This window comes from Sciurus carolinensis, chromosome 8 (assembly GCF_902686445.1).
Source record: "Sciurus carolinensis chromosome 8, mSciCar1.2, whole genome shotgun sequence".
NCBI lineage: Eukaryota > Metazoa > Chordata > Mammalia > Rodentia > Sciuridae > Sciurus > Sciurus carolinensis.
Genome location: NC_062220.1, coordinates 86,994,780 through 87,011,482, shown reverse-complemented (window position 1 = coordinate 87,011,482; position 16,703 = coordinate 86,994,780). Strand labels below are relative to the sequence as shown.

Sequence of the window (16,703 nt, the reverse complement as noted above, 5' to 3'; positions counted from 1 at the left end):
GTTTGGAATCTCAGGGTCTCTCCGGCAGCTCTCTGCCGCTTTTCTCAAAGGCATTCTGGGTATCACAAACTCATTTTTACTGAAAAATGGTAACACCCAAAGGGCCATTGAAAAGGCGGAACAAAGCTTTGGAACATAGTGAAGCATAGTTGACTGTGGAGTTTTCAGCAAAGGGCTTGGTGGCTGGCCACGCACAGTCTTGTGCAACTTTGCACATCTCCAGTGGAGAACAGCCCCTCCATGACTGGAAGACTCTTTTCCATCAGTCAGCTTTTGAAAGACTCTCCTGTGACCTCTTGGAATAGTAGAGTGTTCTCCCATTTGGTTCTTCTCCAGGAATCAAGACGGGGAAGTGAAGAAGAGGTGTGGGAAGGTTTGTAGAGGGCCTCCAGCTTGTCATGTCTAATGAGAGGAGCTGGCTCTTTGGATTCTCACTACTAAATTGCTTCTTTTTATTTATTTGTTGTGGTACTAGAGATTGAACCCAGGGCTTTGTGCATGCTAGGCAAATGCTCTACCACTGATACATCCCAGCTGTTTTTAGTTTTTATTTTAGAACAGGGTCTTGCAAAGTTCCCCAGGCTGGGGAACTATGATTCTCCTGCCTCAGTCTCCCAAGTAGTTGGGATTATGTGTGCATGCCACCCACACCTGGCTATAACTGCTTCTTGAATCTGCCTATGATTATAACTGGAGTTTAATAAATGTCTACAGAATCTTTTGGGCAACTACTTGCCTTCAGAGTCTGAAGAACTTGCAAAGGCAATCTTTATCCTAGAACTCAGTACCTCAGCTTAGAAGCAACCAAATTGGAGTAGATGTCAGAGATGAAATATTTGTGAGAAAACTTCCAGTGTAAGTGTTGTTTGCCTATTATGAACCAGGAACCTGACATTTGTCAAGCACATCAGACCTTGTTCCAAGTGCTTTCCATGTATTTAGTTAACCTTCATACCACACTATCTGCTACACCCTGTTGTCACCATTTACAGGTGAGAATACAGAGGTTACAGAGAAGTTAGGTAACTTTCTCAGAGTCACACAGCCAGAGAGCATAGATCAGTGATTAGAATCTAGATAATCTACCTCCGAAGCTCACCCTTTTAACTGCTACATTAATATTTTCAAATGGCAAGCCTGTTAGTATACCAAGAAATTTTCTGGTTGCATCTACATCAACAATTGTCTGCTTCTGAGCTAGGTACTAGGATAAAGACTGCCACTCTGAGTTCTGCAGATTCTGAAAGCAAGGAGCCCACCTGACTGTTGAGACATTTATCAAACTCTTTCTATAACTGTAAGCAAATTCAAGAAAGAGTACAGTTCAGCATGGTGGCCATATACTTGTAATCCCAGTGACTCAGGAGGCTGAGGCAGGAGGCCTGGTTCAAGGCCAAGTTGCTAAGCAACTTAGCAAGACATCTCGAAAATTTAAAAAGACTGAGGATGTAGCTCAGTGGTAGTATCAGAGTATATTCCATGTGGTAAAGATGGTTTCATGAAATTTTTGTTTCCATATTTTTAAAAAAATTTATCTTAGAAACTGGACGTGTTTAATATTTCATAATTTTTCAACCCTCATAAAGGTAATTATAATGGAAATGCTACATACTACATTACCTCCTACCCCAGCAGGGTAGGAGGCAGCTTCATATAATTAAGCAAATTAATATTTATGCACTGAAACATATAACTGTTTACCCCAAATTTGATAAAGTATGTAAATAGCCTTCTAGCAGTTCAGGTCAGGGTTTGTCTTCCAATGAGCTTTGGTACCAAACTTATTTAAAACTTTCCAATTTTCAGAGCTTTGGAGATTTCAAAACTTCAGGCTGCAAGCTTAGTTATACCTACGTGTATATTGAGTTACAATATGAAATCCATTGTGTTCTTTTTTTGTTTGTTACCGGACTGGGGATCAAACCCAGGCAGTGCTAGGCAAGTGCTTACCCCTGAGCCTCATCCCCACTACACTTATGATGATGTGTCGAGGTTAAAATAAAGTGTGGAGAACTTTGCTCTATGCTGTTGCTGGAACCATTCAGTGTTAGAGCAAAGAAGGTTCATAGCAGCAATATATCCCATCTATCCCCAAAACCAAACTCCTCCCTTTAAGCAAGTAGAAAAAACAAGAGCCAGAAACCAAAGTGTCTTGACTTCTGGAGGCCACCCATTTCTTTGCCCCAAAACAAACCTCAGGAAGGACACATGCCCTCTCCAGAGTCACATCATAATCAACCACACCACACAGCTCAGAGTTTGGATTCATTTTACATTTTTCCGAGAGAGACGAAGGTTTCACCTGGTCACTTTCACTTCTGGGTCCTCCAGTTTCACTGAGATCCAGGCAATTTCCCCAGCAGAACATAGACTCAGGTGTTTGGACATCAAGGGAGGTAGTAGTGGAGTCTCTGCCCAGGTTCTAGCAAATACTGTAAATTTCCTGAGTTTGTGGTTGAAACTGGTCTCCCTGGACCAGCAGTTGGCATTTCCCCCTGTGGTGTTATATTCATGTTTCCACATTTAACATGTCAGACTGAATGAGCATTGTGGTCTAAGGATTTAAAAGATTTATAATGGAGTCTTGAAAATTTACTTAAGGAATATGTACTTCCCCTAGCAATAACAAATATTACTACAAATGACCATATTAAATTAAAGTCACTTAGGCATTTCTGATTTGTAGGAAAGTTAAAATTAATCTTATGGCAGTTTCAGTTTCAAAATGAAAACATTGCTTTGCCTGACCACAGATTTCCAGGCTGTTAGTCAACAGTGAATGAAGTCTCCAGTGACTTTTTTTTTTTTTCCTTTAAGAAACATTCAATTTTCTCTATGTGTAGAAAAATAATGTTAGAAGGAAAACCCCTGAAAAATCAACCATAATTATATCTGGGCAATATTTCTCTAGGAAGAAATTTTTTCATGCAAGAAGCTTCAAAAGTTTTAGCAATGTTTTTTTTCATAAGCTAGATGGCAGATATATGGATTTCATTTTATTCTTCAAACTGTACATGTAAATATACATATCATTTGCATATGTGTATTCCTTAATATTTTTAAATGTTTTAAAATACAGGTCATAAATCCTTCGAAGTTCCTTGGATTGAACCCTGGGGCATTCTACCACCAAGCTATATCCCGAGTCCATGTTTACTTATTTTTTTTTTTTAATTTTTAATTGTAGATGGACACCTTTGTTTTATTTATTTTTATGTGGTGCTGAGGATCAAACCCAGTGCTTCACATGTGCTAGGCAAGCAAGCACTCTACCACTGAGCTACAACCCCAACCCCATTTTATTTTTTACTTTGATGCAAGGTCTTGCTAAGTTGCCCAGTCTGGCCTCAAACTTGGAGTCTTCCTGCCTCGTCGTCCTGAGTTGCTAGGATTACAGGCATGTGCCACCACCCTGTAGGATGGTGGGAGAAAAGGGCCTTTCCTTTTTTTTTCTCCCCCCGTAAAATTAGTTATACGACAGTAGAATGTGTTTGGAGACATTGTACACAAATTGAGCTCAACTTCTTCCTCTGGCTGAACAAGGTGCAGAGTCACACCTGTATAGCAATCATACAGGTATAGGGTAATAATGTCCCTCTCATACCAACGACTTCCCAACCCCACATCCCCACCCCTCCCCACCCTCCCCTCTGCACAATCCATAGTTAAAAAGGGCTTTTCTTATCTATTCCTTATCCCTTCCCTGATTAGTTCCTTTTGTGAGCAGCCTAGGAGTCTGATTCAGATGCTTTCCCCCACACATTAAAATAATAAGTACAAGATGTATAGGCCAATATTTAATAGCTGACTCTTATTGAGGAAAAAAGTCCTGATTTATAATATTTGCCAATCGATGGCATAAACACTCTCACCATGGCTAGTTCCAAGCTACCAACATATCACTGAACACAGAGAAGTGGCACACAGTTAGTCATCCTACCTAACACACAATATTAATGTAAATAATCTCAAGAACATAGGTTACAATAAAAAAAAAACTAAACTAAAATTTGATGAGCATTGAGTTAAATATCTGTGCTTCAATATACTTGCTTTAATTATAAGTTTATATAATTTTTAATAGTAGCTGTTCAACAGCTGATTTATAAAATTCCTAAAAATTAAGTGGTTGGCTCTCACAAGCCAGTAGGAGCAGGTTCCATCATGCTTCCACTTGCTAGTTAGCAGAGAGAGGCTGGGGAGGTGGGCACAGCCAGCCTTACCCAGAATGCAGCCCACTGTGGCCACAAATCCAAGGACCTACGCAGTAGAACGTGACAGACATCTCAAGGATGAGCTTCCTGGGTTTCCTGCCATGCACCCCTGACTTACAGCATGTAAATACCCCGGTGATTCTCCTTGTGCTTCTCCAGACCCTAAACTCTCCAGCTCCTCAAACCCCTCAGTTTTGAAAAAACCATTGCATGACTTTAAAATACAAAGAAAGAAGCACAGTGTGTTTTCTCAGGAGCGTTAGATTCAGAGTCCAGAGGCTTGACCGGGCCCTGATGCCAACTCTGCCTCTCTCCAGCAAAGCCACCTTGAACGGGTCACCCACCCCAGTTAGCTGTTTTCTATGAAAAATGAGGGAATCAGACTGAGTGATCCAACTTAACCTAGATTTCTTCCTGCTGCAAAACCTCATGCCAGACTACCGAGGGCCTCACTCATCAAGCCGAAACCTACTGAGGAAGGTGCATCTGACAATCGCCATGACTTCCTAAACTTGAACTCCCCTTTGACCATGAGACTACCAGAACATTTCCAACCCCGATGATGGAAAAACCTGGGCTGTGGTCCTGCAAGGGTGTGTCAGAGTGCAGCTGTCTTGGAGATGGAAAATGGTTTTGTCTGGGTTTCTGGCCAGAGCCAAGTTACTCAGTCTTCAGTTCTTGGCTCAAGTCACAACCTTTACCCTGATGCATTGGGTTTTCAATAAACTCCCCAGATGATTCCTTGTCATCGGAAACCTGCCCACCTTTGACAAATAGCTGTAGGGTGGAACATTGCTTAAAATTTTTAGAGTTTTAATAAGTCCTAAAAAATAGGCAAGGTCATGGTGAGCAAGGGGAAGAGGAACAGCATGGCCAACTGCGTAGGGGCAGCTTGAGTCCATTTTAACCCGGGCCCCCACAGCATCAGTGTGGCATCCTGTGTGTTTTGTCACTGGGAAAAAGCTGTGCAGCTGTGGATCTTGGTATGGCAAGGTTGCCATGATTTATGGTTGTGTGTCCAAGTTCACAGCCACAATCCAGGAGGGAGGGGGGGAAAGAGGGCTGCAGGAGAAGGGCTGGCGGCAGTGCTTTATGAGTGTTTTTCATGTTTAATGCTTTTAACATGGGTGCCTCGTTCTTTCTTCTAGAAAGCTCTTAGAAAATAGAAGCCATAGACAAACTGCCATGTGTAGCTGACCAAACCCACATGGGGGTGAAGGTGGAAGGGTGTGTGTATGTGAGTGTTACGGTTGTTTATGGTTGTATTATATCCAAGCTGTAGGAGAGTATTTATTTTAAAATAAGAAGCATGAGTTACTGATACTTTTTAACCCAAGAGAAGATGTGGAGAGTCTCTCTAATTTATCTTGGCAAGAGTCTCTGACATTAGATATGTGCTCTCTGGGCCTCTTCCCAGTCAAACACTCTGAGGACAGAATTTCTGCTCTACATGAGGCACAACCCAGGTGCTTTCACATCCATAAACAGGCAGCACATCCTCAAGAAACTGGGAGTTGAGCAAGATAGACAAAATATAACATACACAACCGCATGACAGTGTTTTGTATAACAGTAACAGCTTCTACCCTTGACCAGCAACTTACTGTGTTTAATCCACACAACGATCCTCCTGAGTGGGCACTGTTATTGCCCTGTCCACATGCAGGTTGTCATCTTTGGCCATGAATGTTCAGGCTCGCAAGATGACCAGGGACCACAGAGGGTACTGGGTCCTTTCAGAAGGACACAGGATGGAGCCACCACAGGGCAGTATTCATCTGTTCCAATGCAGAGAGGCGAGTGAGGGCTGTCCTGGCGTAAGAGGCCTCACCCACAGAAGGCGAAGCTCTTCTGAAATTCCACAGGCAAGGGCTGGGGTTGTGGCTCAGTGGTAGAGCACTTGCCTAGCGTGTGTAAGGCACTGGGTTTGATTCTCAGCATCGCATATAAATAAATAAACAAATAAATAAATATAAAGATCTATTGAAAACTAAAAATATGTATATATAAAAAATCCACAGGCAAGTTTCCCCATCATTCCACAAGGGATATGCCCAGTTCTAAGATCATCACTTTCAGGAAACCCAAATCAGGATACCTATGACTATCAGCTACAAACAGAGCATGTCCAGTGGCACCCAGGCGGTGCAGGAGTTGTCAAATAAGAAGTGTCACCTAGTGGCCCAGTTGACATACCATCTTAGTGTGTTGCTAGAGTTAACCAAAGATCAAATTCTCCTGCAGAAAAGGGATAGATGTATGTCAATTCCTTACCTACAATTATTGAAGACTGAGCATCTCTGATCCAAAATGTTCCAAAATCTACAACCTAATCTTCAGAATTTTGGATTAGGTATGCTCAACTGGCAAAGTCTATGCAGTTGGAGTCGCCACTGATTCCAAAATCTGAAACACTTCTAATCCAAGATCTTTGTGTTCTCATTTGACAGAGAATGAAGCTGAGGTTTAGAAAGGTCTATCAACTTGCCTCAAATCACATAGTAAATAACCCAGCAAGGGTTTGAATCCTGGTCTGTCTGACTCCAATTACCATACTCTTAAATAAAATGTAAGCTGTGAATTGTTTTCCAGTCCCCATAGATTTATTTTGCTATTTGGTAAAGTGGTTTGAATTACCCACCACTGAGGGCGATGGATGGGTCTTCCTGGTAGAAGCTTCGTGGTTATCCTGTGGTTTTACTCACTCTGGCACACTGTGTAACTCCATTTGAGAAGCACAGAACCATACTAGTTAGCAGTTCTGCTTAAAATAATAAAAGAAAGCACTAGTTACTTGTTTTTCTCTGAGAGTCTATATTTTGAGTAGAGGTTTATGAGAAGAGTAAAAAAGGTTTAAAAGTTACAGAACCCATTTTGCCTCTGAAAATAAATGAGTACCTGGTTACCAGGTGCAAACAATTCTCCTTTGCTTCGACAATCCCTTTCTTCTTTTTAAATCATCAACATCTTGTAGCACAAAATCTAAGAGCTCAAGGCAACGCATGTAGCTTTATTACAGTTCAGTTCAACATATAAAATCCAGTTTATATATCTGGATTGTGTTGCAGGAGCCATTCAAGAAGTGTGCCATCCGTGTTCCAAGTATAAAAGTAGGAATTTTAAGACACTGTAACAATATTACTGTTGTTTCATTGGGTGTTTAATTGACTCTAAGCTTTCACCAGGCCTAAGAGCTATCTGTTGACTTCCAAAACCTCATAGTGTAGTGAAGAAAAATACTAAAGAATTTTGTAAACAGAATGTAAAGTGGATTGAGTAAAGTACCATGATTAAGTGCAACGGAATGAGTTTACGATGAGTTGCATTGAATTGGCAAAACACAACTGAAGCTGGAGGAACACAGGGAAGACTCAAGGAGCAGGATGCTGTTCTGCCTCTCAGCCTAGGTGGGCACAGGTGTTTGCTTTATTACCTAAATGCTTTCAGATAGCCTGTTCTCTGTACTTCCCATCACAGAGTCCAAAAATGTGACTGAGTCTGCTGCCAGTAACACAAAAATGCTTATGTTCTTTAGGTAAGAGATACCCTTGCATCGATTGTTTTTCCTCTCATGTTACATGAACTTATTGAATGTTAGATTATAGAGTGAGAAAAGCACAAAGTTTGAGTATTACTAATGAGACAAGTGTTGAAGAATACCTTAGAAATTTCCAAAGTGAAACTTAGGAGGAAATGTGGCCTTCCCTTTCCTTATTTCCCCATGTTTTTTGATTGGTGCATGGTAATTGCTCATGATGGTGGTATTTGTTGTTACATATTTGTACATGCACACAATGTAACAATATAATAGAGCCATTATCATTCCCCAGTATTTCCCCTTTCCCTTCCCTCCTCCCACCCCCTGGTCCCTTTCCTCTCCTGATCTCCCTTCAATTTTCATGAGACACCCCCACCCCTGGGGCTCTCTTTTTGCCCTCTAGCTTCCACATATGAGAAAATATGACCCTTGGCTTTGTGAGTTGGGCTTATTTCATTTAACATAATGACCTCAAGTTCAATTCATTTTCCTGCAAATTACATAATTTCATTCTTTATGGCTGAATAAAACTCCATTGTGTATCTATACCACATTTCCTTTATTCATTTACCCACTGGTGGATACCTATGTTGCTTCCATAGTCGGCTGTTGTGAATTGTGCTGCTATAAACATGGATATGCATGTATCTCTAGGCATGTTGGTTCTAATCCTTTTGATAAATACTGAGAAGTGGTATAACTGGGTTATATGGTGGTTCCATTCCTCATCTTTTGAGGACCCTCCATACTGATTTCCACAGTAGTGATACTAATTTACAATCCCACCAACAATGTAAATGTATTTCTTTTTCTCTACATCCTCTCCAGAATTTATTATTGCTTACATTTTTGATGTCTGCCATTCTAACTAGAGTAAGATGAAATCTCTGTGTGGTTTTAGTTTGTATTTCCCTGATGCTAAAGATGTTGAACATTTTTTCATACATTTGTTTGGCCTTTCCCTTTCTGGGTAAGAAAATCAGAAGATAAGCAGACCTCTGGTGGTGGTCCTCTTGCACTGCTCATGTCCCCTCCTTTTGAATCTGCTTGGGAAGATTTATGTGGTCATTCTGCAGGTGTTTACCCAGTGTGCTGGGACCACGGTAGGGACTAGAATCCTTGCCATCATAGCCAGGGAGGCAAGGCTGCAAGTAGCCAAGAAAAAAAAAAATTAAATTCAAGTAGCAGTGTGAGAATCTGGAGTAATACCGAAAAGAATGAGAGCATTCACGGCTGTTAAGGGTATGAGCAGTCAGCACCCAGCCTGCAGAGAAAGGGGGCTCCATCAGGGGTGGCCGGGGTCTTCAAGGGAGGGCGGGCTCCTGTGGGTGGAAAGGGAGAGCAACTTCCGGGTCAGCGGAGATCTTGGAATGAAAGGCATTGCAGTGGGTTCAGGTCTGTTCTGAGTGTGGAGGTCTCCTGGTGAGGAGGATCTGCGTGGACCCTGACTCTGAGGAGCCTGAAAATGATATGCCAGAAGATCACTCCATTGCATAGCAACAGGGAAGCTGCCAGGGGCTTCGAGATGGGGCAAACCTGCAGCCCAACTTCCGTCCCAGGGCCAAGAACTGTCAAACTCAGCTGACCGTCCCGCGTGCTGCTGCTCTGTAGATGGCCTGTGTTATCGACCTTCTGTTCTTGTTTCAGATTCATGACGGATGCTGCCCGCCGAGAGCAGGAGTCCCTGAAGAAGAAGATTCAGCCGAAGCTCTCACTGACCCTGTCCAGCTCTGTGTCTCGCGGGAATGTGTCCACCCCGCCACGCCACAGCAGCGGAAGCCTTACTCCCCCCGTGACCCCACCCATCACCCCCTCCTCTTCATTCCGCAGCAGCACTCCGACAGGTGAGTGGCTTGGCCCTGCCTCTGGGGGAGATGTGCAGGGGGCAGAGGATGTCTCAGATCTGATGACTACTTTGACTCTTTTCTGGTCTCTACAGAGTATATTGATTCATTTTATCTACTATCGAAGAAACACTTATAGATGATTAATATGCATGTGAGCATGGCTTCATAGTTGTTTTTAAGGCCTTACCAGTAACTCAGTTACTGCATAGGACTGAACTACAGGATGGAGCTTAAATACTACAGGATAGAGCTTAGATCTGCGAAAAGGGGCTTCTTAATATGTCTTCCCCGAATTCAACTTATTTCCCAAATTTTCCCTAAGCTACCCCAGGGCAGGAGCAGACAAGAGGGTGCCCTGGGCCCTGAGCTGAGCACACTGAATTCTTCCCTATTCACAATCATAAAGTTGCTGGTTCTTCCCATCGGGAATGCATAAAGATGGTGGAAGAGGCCAGAAAGGTCCCTCTTCTTTGTCCTGCCTGAGAAGTAGGCAATGATTTCCCTTCACCAAGTCAGAATATAGACAGTTATTAATTGAATAAAAACAGAAGTATATATAAGATTATCATCATGACTAGTGACATGAGTGCCTCCAGAGATAAGCTGACCTAGGCAGGGAAGGCTCCCCTGGAAAGGTAAATGGGACTTAGATAAATAAGGAAGGAAAGAAGGAACAGTGTTACTGGGAAAGAAGAAGCATGTTAACCAAGAGGGATTGCCTTATGCAAAGGCCATGTGGCAGGAGGAAGGCTGGCAGGTCCCAGAGCAGGCCACATGGCCAGGATGGAAGAGGAGCTGGAGGAGGCAGCAGGGCCTAGCACCTCATGGTCCTTATTAGAGATTTCAATTCATTCTAAAAGCAGAAATAAGCCACTAACAATCGCACCATCATTTCCTTAGCATCATCCCATTGATGGTGTGTAAAACTGGTTTTATCTTAGTTTATGTATTTCTTTTCATCCATCTCCCATGAAAGGAGGTGACCACATTAATATTTCTCAAAATGTGTTTTAGAATGTTAATTGTACAAAATATTAGTTGGGGAAAAGGATTTCCTCATAAGTTTTCTGGGTTAAGCAAAGTTAAGCAAATTTCTTTAATGCTGGGCTTTACTACATAATGTTATTTTCTAAAGGGAGTGAGTTAGTCAGCTTTCTGATGTTGTGACAAAATACCTGAGAGAAATAAACTAAAAAAGAAAACATTTATTTTGGCTCTCAGTTTCAGACGCTTCAGACTATGGGTACTTAGGCCCATCACTTGGGCCTGGGTAAGGGAAAATATGGTGGGGAGCATATGGACAAGAAGAGCTATTACCTCATGGAGGTTAGGAAGAGAAAGGGAGAAGGGGTCGGAGTTCCAATATTCCCTTCAGAGGCCTATCCCAGTGACTCTACTTCCTTCTAGTAGACCCACCTCCTGAAGGCTCCACCACCTCCCAAAAGCACCAGGAGCTGGTGATAAGTCTTCAGCACATAGCCTTTGAGGGACAGTTCAGATCCAAACAGGGAAAATTTAGTAAGTTTCCCGAACCTGGCTTCTCTAATTAGGGGACCTCTTTTTTCTACTGGGCACTCAGGGACTCACAGTTGAGACAATTAAGACTATGTTCAATTAAGACTGAGAATTTTGAATATAGGATAGGTGTGGGAGGCAGAATGGTCCCAGTCCCCACCTGAACCCTTTCCTTTACAAATGCCATTAGTGAGGCAAGCGTCTCATTTCTCCAGTTGGGTCTGAAATATCCCCCAAGGTCCATGTGTCAGAGGCTGCATTGCCAGCTTGGCACTATCGGGACGTAGTGGAAACTTCAGGAGGTGGAGTCTGGCAGGAGGCCTTAGATTCTTGCAGGTGTGCCCACAAAGGGGACAGTGGGATCTTGGTCTCTTCCTCTTCCTCTCCGGCATCTCAGCCTTGAGGTGAGTGGTTTTGCTCCGCCTCCCCCACCCTGTTGTGCTGCCCTACCTCCAGAGTCCTGAAAGCAACTGGTCCACCTGATCATGGACTGAAACCACAAACCAAAACTCCTCTTTTCCTCCTATCAGTTGATCATCTCAGGTATTTGTTACAGCAATGGGCAGTGAACTGACACACTGACCATACCCATTATATATAGAGTTTTGTGTAAGTGTAAAATGTAATACCATGTAATAAATCCAACATTCGATACATTTTACCTTGTGAAGATTGACTTTCCAGGATCTTTGTATAACATTTATGGTGAAAATCTAAGGAGTGAAAGAGAAAAAGGTTTGAGAGTGCAGTGTGATGCTGTGATCCTCTTTTCTGCCTATTTCTATAGTCCTTGTTCATATGAAATCTGAATTGTGGGGCAGTCTCAAACTGGGTGTTTCCTACCTGAGGTAATGTGGACTGACTCATGTCCAACACCAGATAAATAGGACTGCCCCAATTAGTATCAGGCACCTCAGAATCCCATGAAAATAAAGACACTTTAAAGTGAGAGTTTATTATTTTTCATGTAAGAATGTTTGGAAGAAATGGAATCATTTCCTTTCCTTCAGACATAAAGAAATCTTTATGACACCTTACCTATTTTAGCAATTGCCCACTGAGAGGATTAATTTATGTTGTGGTACAGATGTATCATTTTTGGTCTGTCAAGATCGTTGGTAAGTTATTTGCTGCTTGAAGAACATTCCATGTAAACATCAAAAATTAGCAGGGGAAATGGTTTCTTAAACCCCTACCATGTACAGTTTTGATTGTGTACATTTTTCAATGTTCGGAATGTTATTTTACCTGTAGTTAGAGAGATCAGCTTATTTGACTTGACTAATGTGGTTCCAGTCACTTTCTTTGCCAGGTTATAAATAATATTTCACATTTCTGCCTCCTAAATTCTCTCTTCCAAGTTCCATATTCAAGGTGCACTCCAGGGTCAGAAGACACAAGAAATTTCATTTGTAAGATATTAAGGCATACTTTCTTGACTAGCCTGAAGTAGAGCTCAGCTTCATCCTAGATTTTTAGGTTTTTCTTAGGTATTCTTGGGATCAACGCATGATCCTTGATTTCTACAAGAACCTTCTTTTCTTTTCTCATTGTCTATCCTTATTTGGTTTTTGTTTTAATATAGTAAAAAAAAAAAAAATGTTTTCACTTAAAAGCATAAGATAGTTTCAGTCTTGCATGGGTTGGCAAACTTTTTCTGTAAAGGACCAGATCGTCTGAGCTTCGGGTTTGCGGGCCAGCTGGCCTGTGTCACGGCTCCTTCTTTTTGCATAGTGGTGAGAAAGCTGCCTGACATGTCAGGAACCCCATGCCTAGCTGGGCTCTGCCAGGAGTTGGCTGTAGGATCTTGGAAAAGTCCTTTCATTTGCCTGTGGCAGAATATTTTTCATTTACAAAATGAGAAAGTCGAGCTAATTGATCTCTAAAGCACATTTTAATTTCCAAATTTTGTGAGTATGAATTACACACAACTCAGGTAAAGGAAGAGATTATGGAAATTTTAAGTCTGTACAATACTTTGAACTCCTTTGACTTCCTGAAATAAACTTTAAAAATGAAAAAAAGGGGGTCAGGTTTAAGATTTTATTCACAACACCAGGTCATACGTGGGCTGTAATTGCCAACCCATGGTTTAAATCATAGAGATAAAAAATTCAAAGCTCAACATGATTAAATTCTTGGAGGATACAGTGCCTAAATAATTCCTACCCCTCACTGTTAGGAGGAATGATATCTGATTTCTAAGGGGAAGGTGCAACTAGTATTTGTGGAGTGTTTGCCTGGGGTGCCTTCTGCATTCTCTATGTATCACGATGTTTTTGGTCCTAACAACACCCGCCCCGCAACACACACACACTGAGACGGCATCATTCCCCATACAGATAAAGAAACAAGAGCCTTAATAAGGCCGATTTTGCACCTCGGTGGTTCTGGCTATTCAGACATTGTGGTCTTTCCAGTGTACCCACTCACATTAACTTTTGTGACATTGACACCGTCTTAAAAAGTCATATTAAACCTTCAGCCATATAGCTGCCCCAATTTCTCTTATCATGATGACCCCCGACTCAAAATACAAAAAATATCTGAAGTGCCAGAATTGTGGTTCACCTTCATTTACAGAAACGCCCACTTGTGGCAAACTCAACCATTCGAGCGACTCATCAAAACTGAAGGCCTTTGACACCAGTACAGCCTGGCTGTATCATAAATACATGTGTCGTCTATATCATAAATGCTAAGAAAAACAAAATCTAAAGGACTTCTCAGTTTAGTTTAAGGTGTTCTATAAGGGCAAGCTGACTCCAGAGAGCCAGTTTTTAAATATTCATGTTTGCAAGCCAGCTGCTAAACTGTTATCTTGAAACAGTCCAATAATTGGCAAGCACTATGTATCAGGAATGTCCTCACTCTTCATTTTACCATTATACCAGTGTTTTGTCCTTTCAGTATTTACCAGATTAATCAATCTTAGCTTGAAGTTCTAGGGATCGTAGTCCAAAATGAGTCTATGAATAAACCAAAAGCAGAAATTAACCACCAATAAAGAACTAATGACTGTTCAGACAGTGCAGAGCCTTGTAGCCACTCAGCAATACAGGCCTCTATGTAACGACATGGGAAGGTTTTCACATTAAGTGAAAACATCAAGGTATAAAACGGTGCAGTAGCATCTCAGTTTATTTTACTCAAAAAAAAGTTAACCTTGGTTACCTTAATGTTAAGAAGTTATTTAATTTCTTCTTTCTCTTTTTTCTAAAATTTATTTGCTAAAATAAACCTGCACTTTTTAAATTAAAATAACTTCATTCAGCACATGTAATTGAAAGATATAGAATTACTGACCCACAAAAAAGCTTAATGGTGTTCTTTTCATCAGATTACTTGGACCTTTTTTTTTTTTTTTTTTACGGTGCTGGGGATCGAACCCAGGGCCTTGTGCTTGCAAGGCAGGCACTCTACCGACTTAGCTATCTCCCCAGCCCTCTTGGACCTTTTTTGTGGGAGTGAGGTCATCCTTTGGGAAAGTCTTGGCTCACTTTGGCATCCATCAATACACAACAGGTTGTCTTGGTTATCAGTGCCTATGGCTTAGTTAAGAAAATAATTTCTCCTTACCTCCTCCCCCTTTGCTCATTGAACCTCCTTTTTAAGTTCTTATTTTTTTGTTGTTGTTGTTCTTTTTAGGTATACATGATGGTAGTGTATTTTGACATATTATATGTACATGGAGTATAACTTATTCTAATTAGGATCCCATTATCATGATTGTACATGATATGGAGTTTCAATGCTGGTGTATTCATATATAAACATAGGAAAGTTATGTCCAATAAATTCTGCTGTCTTTCCTTTTCCCAAACCCTCCTCCCTTCCCTTCATTCCCCTTTGTCTAGTCCAATGAACTTCTGTCCCCACCCTCCTCGTTGTGTGTGTTAGCATCCACATATCAGAACATTTGGCCTTTGGTTTTGGGACTGGCTTATTTCACTTAGCATGATATCCTCATTTCCATCCATTTATGGGCAAATGCCATAATTTCATTCTTTTATGACTGAGTAATATTCCACTGTGTATGTATACCACATTTTCTTTATCCATTCATCTGTTGAAGGGCACCTAAGTTGGTTCCTCATTGAACCTCTTAACCCAGTGACTTTCAACCAGGCTGAAATCACCTGAATTAAAAAAAAAAAAATTAATTCTCTCTGCAAGATTCTCCCCAGAGACTCCTATATGGTTGGTGGGCAGGGTGTGGACATTGGGAGGCCTTCATCACTCTCTCCGGTAGATATTTCTAAACTGTGAGAGTTGAGAAAAACCACCACTTTAAAACGTGACCATTCTAGTTGCAATACCTTGTGTATCCAGCTCGGGTTAACATATTTCCACACTGAATGGAGAAAGGTTACTGCAGTTCTTTTAGTGGATCCTGGAGATGAGTCCAATGGACTGAACTGATGCTCCCACGTGTCTTGGTTGAGAAACCTTGAACCCAGCCGCTGCCCTGCATGGTCTGTCCTGGGAAATAGTTGTGCATACATATTTTGGCCCATGTTCTGGATAGGGGATGATTCAAGTATTAGACGAGAAAAAGGAACCCAAGGAAATTAAATCTGTTGTTGCTGTTTTCTTATTAAGACTGACTCTTATAAAATTTAAGTTTCTACACTGTTTAATTGCACTTCATCTTCCTTGTGGTAGACTTGGTAACATTTCCTTTGACTTTTACAATAAATTCTTCAAATTATTAAGATTTGGTGGGGGGAGAGTTTGAGAACTTCAGGAATTACTAACATACAGCAAGTCATTTTAAAGAAGTAAAGTATTCTCCCTGGAGGTGGAAATTATTCTGTAATTCATACACCTAGAACTAACAAAATTTTCCTAGGCATTAAGAAACCCTGTCTGAATGGAGATGAAGAGGACTCTTTTCCCCAAGCCTTTATTTTAGAAAGCAAAATGAAATTAAATAGGCTTAATAAGGACAGAAAACCTTGGAGGGGAAAAAAGGTAACTGAGATAAGAAATAAGTGAGCACCCACACCCACCCAAACAAAGGAAAAAAGGATTTGAGGAGAAGCCATGGAGGAGAAAACTTTCCTAATTATGGTGGAAAATAAAAGAAAAGCAAAATAGGTCAGCCTGACCGGATTTTGGGATCTACTTACAGATTCCTGAGGCTCTAGTTTGGTTCTGCCCTAAAGAGTTGAATGTTAGGATGGTGCCTAGGAAACGTTCCCTAAAGTCTTTCTGTTAAGAATACAACCTTGATTTTACATTTCCCTGTGCATATAAATGCTCTGTCTGTAGCTGGAGAATGAGGAGATGGTGCTGATGTCCATCTCACCTTGGACTCAGGGTCACGAAAGACCCCTCCCTCACCTATGGTGTGTCAGCTTGTGTATTTATGCACTACTTCGTTCTATTCGTTGTCCTTTCATCTACTTTTTTCATTGGCTAATAAGACCTTTATCCTGCTGCTGTCATGGTCTAGTCTTATATCTTATTCTGCTTCCCCAGCATCTTCTGGGGTGCCTCATAATTAACCTCTTCTTGCTACTCAGAGTGCTGGTGGAGTGAGGACAGCGACCAGGAAAGCGCCTCACTTCTTTTCCACAACTACTA

General features: G+C 41.4%; 1 protein-coding gene across 1 annotated transcript in view; it reads left to right on the top strand.

Moving 5' to 3' along the window:
- Positions 1–16,703, top strand: part of Jazf1 (JAZF zinc finger 1) — a 331,859-nt gene that overhangs the window by 270,930 nt on the left and 44,226 nt on the right. Inside the window, exon 3 of the mRNA XM_047560968.1 lies at positions 9,400–9,596. Within this exon, the coding sequence (XP_047416924.1) occupies positions 9,400–9,596 (197 nt within the window). The remainder of the gene's footprint in view (positions 1–9,399; positions 9,597–16,703) is intronic.